General features: G+C 40.8%; 1 protein-coding gene across 1 annotated transcript; it reads right to left on the bottom strand.

The window, feature by feature from the left end:
- Positions 1-2,646: 2,646 nt before the first annotated feature.
- Positions 2,647-7,482, bottom strand: LOC116705367 (high-affinity choline transporter 1). Its single transcript, XM_032541494.1, has 8 exons — positions 7,191-7,482; positions 6,870-6,986; positions 5,472-5,627; positions 5,201-5,349; positions 4,918-5,061; positions 4,534-4,687; positions 3,428-3,645; positions 2,647-3,231 (listed from the first exon to the last, which is right to left on the bottom strand). The coding sequence occupies exons 1-8, from the start codon at positions 7,372-7,374 to the stop codon at positions 2,731-2,733; spliced, it is 1,623 nt and encodes a 540-aa protein (XP_032397385.1). The 5' UTR covers positions 7,375-7,482; the 3' UTR covers positions 2,647-2,730.
- Between the last annotated feature and the right edge of the window lie 2,292 nt (positions 7,483-9,774).

The following is a 9,774-nucleotide window of genomic DNA, read 5'->3' as shown; positions in this document are numbered from 1 at the left end:
GATGGGGAGCCAGTGGAGTTGTTTTAGGACAGGAGTGATGTGCCAGGATTTGGAGCGGGTGATGACGCTTACACTTTCTTTATTGACGTTGGGGATCAGCATGATAATCAACCTTTTGGAATGCCAACCCGGATTTTCCTCAAACCTCAAAGATTAAACAGGCCTTTGTTTGTAGGTTTAGTCTAGACAGCTTTCAGACAAAGTTCAGCTTGTTCAAATTGTCCCTGTTTCTTCTACTGAAGTTCAGATTGAGCATCTCAGGTTCAACTTATCAAAGGTCACCTCAGTCATACGAAAAGACCTTGTTTAGACTGGCAGCCCATATCAGATTGATTTTAGAAAGCCTGGACAACAAAAAACAAACAAACAAACAGGAAATGCTATTTATGCAAATGGGATCCAAACCACATTTGGAGGTGCGGATTCCAATCAGATTTCTTTGCAAATTGTTTTTAATGGATGTTTTTAGCAGATTGAACAGTGTTCAAGATTGTGATTGTACAAGTATGTTCAGCGTATCCTTATAGAAAACAAAGATTTCTACAAATATGTCTCAATCTGGACGCTCAAGCCGCCTAAATGAGTGTTCAAAGTGTGTTTTGTGTCACTCGTGCTGTCGGCAGCACAACTTAACTCTTTAGTTATACCTTTCAAAATAAAACCCCAACTTAAAATCACTTCACGCAGTTCGCCAAAGAGGCAAGACAGTTGCCACAGCAACCTCCAGAGATAGGTCAGAAGATGTTTGATCAGTGTATATGAGGATGAAATAGTTCTTAATATATATCAGATGTATTTTTATCGTTGACGATGTATGTGCATTTTGCCTTGTATTTATGGATTGATTGAATAAAACAGAATTGAACTGAATTGAAGCTTCTTTTTTTACTGAAGACAAAGAAGAACAGGATCTGCAAGCTGTGGAGACAGGGCTCCACTCCCTCCCTGCATGTGCACCAACAAGTATTTTTTGTCACCTTACTGTAAAAGTAAAGCATGAATACAAGTGTAACCTTCCAAAAACACAACTGAATTAACACAACTTTCATGCATTTCTGTAACATCTACAGCAGTCAGATTCACTGTGTTCACTCAGAAGGAATAGCTGCACATGGGTAGGCACTTTTAATGACATTTTGAACCTGTTTAGAGACTAAAAACACGTTTATAACTTGCCCTGTTTGAGCCTGTACTCTAGCAGGAGGATAACACGGTGTAGACAGCACTTGGACAGCGATTGGTTTCATTTTTCTCTCTATTGACAGCACTCCACATTTACAAATAACAGAGCTACGTGTTGGAATCAACTGGAATTCTCCTTTAAGGGCGTGGCCAAATCCACTTTTGCTAGTTTTACGGTAGGAAAAAAGGGTCTGTGCGCTGGGCGCATGGTTCTAAAGGGTTGTACTTAGTGTCTTCATTAATCATAGGTGTGTTTTGGGCGTAATGCAATCAACCAATCAGAGGTCACCTCCCATTCCTTTTAAAAGCCAGGCTTTTTTTGGGGGGGGTGTATTTTCTAGTGATGGTCAAATGAAGCTTTGGTGAAGCACTGAACCATTTAGAGGAATTGGTTTGACATTGGGTTCATTACTACAAGTTTCAGTAACAGCAACCTCGCCCGGTGAAGTGCCAAGGCTGCATTTAAATTATCTGTCAAGATAGAGGACAGGAGGCTTTAGACTAGTGACACACGTACACCAACAATGGGATATCTTTTTTTTTTTTTTAAATAAAGATTGATGAATTTGTGTATTGGTATTGGGGAATTGAAGATGTGCTGGGAAAATATGGCACAAGTTGGGTGTGCTTGTGTAACTATGGCCAGGGGGTATGTGGGATAGGGTACACTCAACGAGTTTTATTAAGGAACATAATTTTTTCCACACTTTTTGGACTGAGCTTGTTTCTTTTTATGCTCACAACCTCTCTATATTCAGAGAAGTTTATCTTTAGCCAGTATAAAAAGGTGAGTGGGCACATTTTCATGATTTATCCAGTATCCAGTGGGTCTTCAGATCTTTCCAGCGGTGGAGCCGTCATGTACCGCTGTACCTCCACTGTAGCTTCCATGTTAATGAAAATAAATCGATACGAACAAACTAATGATTGTTACTGTAGAGGCTACTACAAACCAAATGCAACTTTTTTTATGTTTTGAGCAACAATTCAGACTCTAAACGACGCGGTGCCAATTGTTGTGGACGCACCTGACTAGTCTCCAACCACAGACACAAAACATCTCGGTCTCCCCCCTGGTGGCTCGCTGCAGAAAAGGTCATACACCCTGCCCCCTGTATGTTAGCCGATGGGACATGGGCCAAACTAAAAACTCCAGAGTACCCTTAACAATGCATTTTCCCAAAGATTTTTTCTGTCATTTCAGGTAGCTCTTATGACGCTGATGTTTATTCAAGTGTACAAGTGTTTTTTTTTATGCTATAAAAACAGTGTGAAACGTCATGATTGACAGCTCGTTATTGGTTTGTATGGGGTGTATGGGCGGGACTTGAATATGTCAGCTCCACTGCCCCATCACAGACTGCAAAGACTCCAAACTTTCAAGATGGCGGGACCTGTATCCTAGATATTGTGGCTTAGGTTTTGTACAGTTGGAGGGCGTGGAGACGTGTCGTCCAGTTTTTCTTTTACAGTCTATGGTATTTACTAGTTTGTATTATGCTTTAAAAAAACTGATACTGCTACATGCAGGAACACTTACAACTTCACTTACAAAATCTGAGTTTGTTCTGTTGCAACATTCGTTATTGTCTCTGGTTGTGGTGAGTTCTGGACTTTCACTTTGAATACATCCCACTTCTCAGGAAGCAGGCCTTTGTTGAAGAGCACAGACGCAAGGTAGGAGAAATACAAGATGGCAGCGACGGCAGACAGCATGGAGATGGTCTTAACCGGAGAGTACTGGACATAAACACCGTCCTCAAGAGTGCATCCTGGGAAGTGAATGACTGGTGCTAACCCGAGTGATGGGTTTCCACTGAGCATCCTTAACCCAGTTCCCACCAGCAAGCCCATCACAGCCCCGTAACCGTTGGAGACGTTGAAGAAGTGGATGCAGACTAGTTGAGGGAAGATTATGATGTAGGCCACTTCACTACTTATGAACCAGAACAACAACAGACTGTTTTCCAGGTTGGTCAGTGAGGTAGAAACTAAGCCCACTACCAAGACAGAAGCACGGATCACCCACAGACTCTCTCTGTCTGAAGCCTGCAGAAGAAAGTAGAGAGGAAGAGAAACAGGTAAACAGCAGATAATTGAGACTTTTCTGCTTTCAATAACTCTCTCACTGCTTCTTTAGCTCTCCTATCTTTCTCCTTCATGCCACTTTATTCCATTTATTCTCTCCTGTATGCCGTTCCCTTTATTTGTGGCTCAGGGGTTGGAGAACAACTTATTTATTCACCTGAGGCCTCAGTATGGTCTTGTATATGTTGGAGGTGAAGACAGAAGCTGCAGAAAGCAAAGCAGAGTCTGCTGATGACATGGCGGCGGCAGCCACACATCCGGTACCGATGATGGAGATGAAGGACGGGGTGAGATACTGCAGGGTCAGGGGCAGAACTAGAGCTGATTCCCCTCTTTCATATGGTGATGGAGAACCGTAGGAAGTCAGGTTCCAGTCTGAGGCATGGACACACAAGAAGGAAACACTGAAAAATAGTCACATCACTGTTTGAAGGATTCTAATATGAGCCTACTCTATATACTAAGAAGGGAACTAAGTACTCTGTGATAAGTTATAAGGAGCACAGTGGGCCCAGTTGGTTTTTTAACCAAGATACCTTTAAATTTACCTTCATGCAGTTGGTTCATCATATGGCAAAGGCAGTCACATAGGCCCTTGATCATTTGGCCTCCAGTCTGAAACATGGTATATAAGGATATTCTGCTCCTGAAGGCTTTGTTTCATTAATCTGGGATTGTGTCTGGACAGGCAGAAAACAAGGATGCAGACACCAATGTTTGCTCCCTGATTGGGTCTCATCAGTCGCAGCTACTACTACCTACATGCACAGGATGCAAGCTATTATTAAAGAAATCTGCGACAATTTCCATGTTCTGTGGGTTTATTGGGTAAAAACATGATGGTTCATGAAGCTTCATTTGGACATCACGACTAAATGGTTTGTCAGGACGGAAATTGTTTTTTATTTTAATTCTATGCTCTGCTATGCAATGCTACACCCTATGACACCCTGCATTGTCTAACTAGTGTCTAAACTACTACCACTACCAATTGTAGTCACTGTTCCATTATTTTTAATAAGTGTGATTAAGTGTGAATTAAGTTGTTGGGGCTTTGTAAATTATAGAATGTGGTCTGTAAAGTGTTTTGGGATAACTTTTGTTATGATTTGATACTATAAATAAATTTTAATTGAATGTAAAATGCCCTTAAAAAAATTGTATTGTGTGGATGTAGTCTTAATTTCGTACCCAAACTTTATTTCTTTTTCTTGAAGATATTACTTTTCACAGCCTACCCCTGTATGTGGAATACATTAATACCTGTGGATGCAGCGACTGCCCCAAGCAGTACAGAAGGTATCCCAAATACAGGGAAGAGGACAGCAGCGACAAAGCAAGTGATCTTGGCTGTGGAGGTTGAAGACGCCGACAAAGTCCTTTGGTGGCATCCCTGATATCCCACATTCCCTAGTGCCTGAAAAGTAAAACAGTTCGTTGGTCAAACTAAACACTCGTGTTGCAACCTGGACATTCACAGACATATTGTTTTAGATAATAGCCTTGGCCTACAACCTGTCTGATTCTTAAGTTAAAAATGAAAAACAAACTATTAACATATGGATGTTATCCTCTTTCTAAAGATATCTATTAAGACTGGAGCAAATTGCATTCTATTTCATATTAGCTGTATTATTGCTTCCTTACAAAGAATAAGAAATCATCAATCATTATCCAGGACTTTTTCAGCCCTGGTGCACCAATCCAGGGAGCGTGCAAGGTGTTGTTCATCAGTGTCTTCCTAATGTCCAAGGAGTAAGGGTTCATCAAGACAAAGGGAACACAGATCCACTGCAGAGAAAAATACAAATGGGTTTAAACACACAAAAGCTTTTATATACGTCCTTTGGAGTGTTTTATTCCTTGTGTAAGAATGTTTTCTTAAAACAAAAAGCTAACACTATGAAACCTAAAAGTATTTCAAACTCACCAAGCTGAAGAAGAGGAGCATAAGTTGGATAATATCTGTGTAGGCCACAGAGTAGAGACCTCCCAGCAGTGTGTAGGTAATGGCGACGGCAGCAGAGATCCAAATGCACAAAGGGAAGGACAAATCCAAGATCACACTCATGGTTCCTCCTGTCAGACATATTGTATCAGTGACATTTCATAACCAGTCTTTGTGTGAATAATATACATATACATACAATATACATATACATAAAGCTACAATATAATAAGAGTTCTTGTGTGTAACATACCTAAAGCAAGGAGTATTAAGGGCACCCAGAGAACATCAATAGAAATCGCAGCCAAGCAGAGTCCAGCTGTTAGAACTTTTCCATACTTGGCATTGAAAGGGTCCATCATCGTCACATACTTTCTTTCTCTCATTGGCTTTGCAAACACCAGGCCAACTTTATTTATAAGAGGACAGAAGATACCACAATTAAAAAAAAAGTAATGAAGGGAAAGGAAATAACAAAACAAGAAAAACATTTAATGTTTAAAATACCAAGATTTACAGTATTTCTTTCCACCATATCCAAATTTGAAAAACAGAAATGACTTTAGGTGACATCCAGACAAACACACACACACACACATACACACACACAGACACGCACAAACACACATTATCTTTGTGGGGATCCGTCATTGACATGATGCATTCCCTAGCCCCTTACCCTAACCTTAACCATCACAACTAAATGCCTGACCTTAACCCTTACCCTCATCCAAACCATAACGCAATTCTAACCCTAATCCTAAAACCACGTCTTAACCCTCAAACATCCCTTTAAAGATGTGGGGTCCAGCATTTTTATATGTGCTCCCTTTCTGATCTACTCCCTGTATGTTCTCCCTATCTGATCTGCTCCCTGGATGTGCCCCCTGTCTGATCTGCTCCCTGTATCTGCTCCTGTCTGATCTGCTCCCTGTTTGTACTCCCTGTCTGATCTGCTCCTTGTATGTACTCCCGGTCTGATCTGCTCCCTGTTTGTACTCCTTGTCTGATCTGCTCCTTGTATGTGCTCCTGTCTGATCTGCTCCCTGTTTGTACTCCCTGTCTGATCTGCTCCTTGTATGTGTTCCTGTCTGATCTGCTCCTTGTATGTGCTCCTTGTCTGATCTGCTTCCTGTACATGCTCACTGTCTGATCTGCTCCCTGTACGTGCTCCCTGTCTGATCTTCTGCCTGTATGTGTTCCTGTCTGATCTGCTCCTTGTATGTACTCCCTGTCTGATCTGCTCCCAGTATGTGTTCCTGTCTGATCTGCTCCCTGTATGTGCTCCCTGTCTGATCTGCTCCCAGTATGTGTTCCTGTCTGATCTGCTCCTTGTATGTGCACATCGCAAAGCCGCCTTCAAGGCAGCCTCTCGGAAATAACATAGGGCAACAAAGTAGGCCTACCATAGTATTGTGTGCAAAACGCCAGTCAATTTAGGTACACACTTTGTGGTCCAATGAAATACAGTGAAAACCGGACATTATCATGAATTTATAAACCCCTATATATGTATATGTGTATGTATATATGTATATATATATACATGTAAACAGTATATATACAGTATTTGTATATATATATATACAGTATATATACTGTATATACATATATACACAGTATCCTTTCAAATGTAATTCCAAACTCTTACCAATAATAAAAGATGAGCTGTATGCCATGAACATCATTATAACCCAGGTTAGTCCCATAGAAGGTGTGTACACCAGCTCAGCTGTGCCAACAATGAGGCCCCCTCCGACAAACGTAGCTGGAGTAACACATGAGCAAGTCATTTGGTGAACAAACGGCAGCTTTTTGGACCATACAGGTTTTCTTTTACACATTCAAAGATATCTCCCTGATGTAATACAGAGGAAGATAGTTCATTGCATACATTTGACATATATATATTTTTTTGCAAATATCTTCCTTATGCTAATACTCTGTCCTGTGTCAGCGGGGCTCTCCTCACCTGTCATCGTGAAGATCCCCACCACCAAGCCAATGCTCCGGTTTCCCAGCAGCGCCATCTCCATTCCACTGGCTGCACTTTTCTTCCGTTCCCTTCTGGACTTGAAAGAAGCCCAGATGCCGGTCCCAAGGACCAGCAGGTACAAAACCACCATCGCTATCACTCCTGGGATGTTAACAGCCATGATGGATGCTGGCTGCCTTCTGCACTCGCTGATGTCCAACCGACTGACTGACTGACTGACTGACTGACTGACTGACTGTTAAAGAAAAGGGGCACAACATGAAAGGGAAAAAAGGACAGCTTCTCCACTTTAAGTATTTGTTAACGCCCTCTGGTGAAATAGATTCTTACAGGTTTTGCTACTTGCCATGGGTTAGAAAGGTAAAACAATGCCATGATTAAATATTTGTGTTAGCGAGCAGCTGAACCTGAACACACTGTACCGTTTGGCAGGATGTTACCCTGTACTGTCTGTTCTGCGCTGAAGCAGTGCAAATGGCACAAGCACTCACATGGGCCCTTGAGCATTTGGCCTCCAGTCTGCAACATGGTATCTAAGGACATTCTGCTCCTGAAGAGTGTTTAATATTGCACCAACATGAAACAAATCATATAAACACATTTTATTATGTTTTGTTTACGTCCATCATCCACACTACTACCCCTGAAAAAGAGATGATACGGGACATCAGACTATATATATATATATCAGAATGGCTGTAGTTTTTTTTGTTTATTTGTGGTCTTGTGTCTTTTTTATTTGAGTACCTTTTTTAATATGTGTGCCTTTGTAACATGTGTGCCTTTGTAATATGAGTGTAAGTTATGGTTCTACTAGTAGATAATAGTTCTGTGATATAATACATTCTGATGTAATGTTTTTGCCTGTCATGTTACTTTAATGTCCAATAAATACAGATTTTTGTTAAAGAAAGTGTTTCTGAACATCAATGTCATTCAAACCAGTGAAACAGATATACAACACACCATACAGTGTGCATACAACTATCTACTGCAAACAGACCTAATTAGTTAGACCATTTGGACTATTTGGACCGTACAATTTAATAATTAACTAAAAAAAACGTTTTCATAATTCCTACCATCTTATCAGTTTGGATAATGCTATCCAAATTAATGATTCCAAGACAATTGTGTCTAATAGAAAACACAACCTATTACAGGTTTTATTTCACACATTCAAAGAGATCTGTCTAATATAAGGAAGAAGATGTTCTCCGTGTTCATGTTCATTACATACATTTGAATATTTTGTGGTTTGCAGATATCGTCCTTATCTTAATATTTATTGAGCCCTGGAGTTTTGCTATAATTCCTACGCCTTGGAAGCTTTTAATGTTCAGTTTGTCAAACCTGTTTTTGTTGAACTTTAAGATCATTTTGGAGGCTGCTGTTTGCGGTGCGTGTGAATTATTGTGTGCTATACTGAGAGGAGTTTCCAATATTTTATCCACCCAAATCATATCAGGGAGGCCTGACTATTGACTGCCTTGTTCCCTCGATTCTATGTGCGTTGTGTATAAATGCGTTTAAGTATCCTTCAAGTCAGCTGGAACCTGGTTTGTAGTGTTGATTGAACACTAATGATTCAAGCACATGCAAAAGGCACAAATCAACTGATTATAATAAAGGTATTGGAACTCCATTTTTTTTTAAAGATTATTTTGTGGGCATTTTGGCTGTTATTTTTGACAGGACAGCTGAAGACATGACAGGAGAGAGAGAGCGCGAATGATATGCAGCAAAGGGCCGCAGGGCGGAGTCGAACCAGGGGCTGCTGCGTAGAGGAGCAAACCTCTCTACCTGGGAGCCCACTCTACCAACTGTGTTCACTCTACCAACCCCCATTCAATAACGGCACGCAGAGTGTGCAGACCATTCTTATTCCCTACTTATAAGTACAGCAGAAGGTGACAGAAATCAAAATGAGAGACATCTGGCAGAATATCTGGTGGCACCTGAACAATCCCGGCAATGACATGTCGTCAGTAAAAACTAGTCGTACCAAGGAAGCATGGGAGAAACGTGAGGAAATCATGTGAGGAGAGAGGACACAAGGAAATGTGTTTTTACTACCTCCATGTCCACACACTCACCTACTTTCTGCTTCCCTAATCAGCCTTGCAGTATACAGTATATACCGGCCCATCTCTACTCATTCCTTGCCAGATTGTCTTTTTTACACCTCAAGCTTTCCAGGCTTAGTTTCTGCCTTCCGGACACACAGATTTATGATTGTGGCCTGGGAGTCAGAAAACGTATGACTACTAATCTCTTTAAAGTGCCCATATTATGAAAAAAAATCATATCACCCTATGTTAAATTCCCATAAAGGCAGGCAGATTTTGATTTTTAAAGACCAGTTATTTCATGGATCCAAGATACTATGCGTCCTGATAGAGTTCTTTGGCCTTTGGATTTAAAATAACCCCCATCATCACATAACCTTCACCATAGGTGCTGTCTTTTTTATCCTTTTCATCCTTTTCTTTTTTGTTTATAGACGGAAATCATCATCATCACATACCCTTCACCATACCTAGAGATTGGCATGGGGTAC

This window comes from Etheostoma spectabile, chromosome 17 (genome assembly GCF_008692095.1).
Source record: "Etheostoma spectabile isolate EspeVRDwgs_2016 chromosome 17, UIUC_Espe_1.0, whole genome shotgun sequence".
NCBI lineage: Eukaryota > Metazoa > Chordata > Actinopteri > Perciformes > Percidae > Etheostoma > Etheostoma spectabile.
This window is presented reverse-complemented; position numbering and strand designations above follow the sequence as displayed.

Excerpts from the sequence above, each read along its gene's own strand:
- LOC116705367 (XM_032541494.1), bottom strand. The coding sequence starts at position 7,374 with ATGGCTGTTAACATCCCAGGAGTGATAGCGATGGTGGTTTTGTACCTG. Across the intron at positions 4,688-4,917 it reads TTGATGATTTCTTATTCTTT|GCACTAGGGAATGTGGGATA; the intron begins GTAAGGAAGCAA and ends TTTACTTTTCAG. Across the intron at positions 3,232-3,427 it reads AGACCATACTGAGGCCTCAG|GCTTCAGACAGAGAGAGTCT; the intron begins GTGAATAAATAA and ends TTTCTTCTGCAG.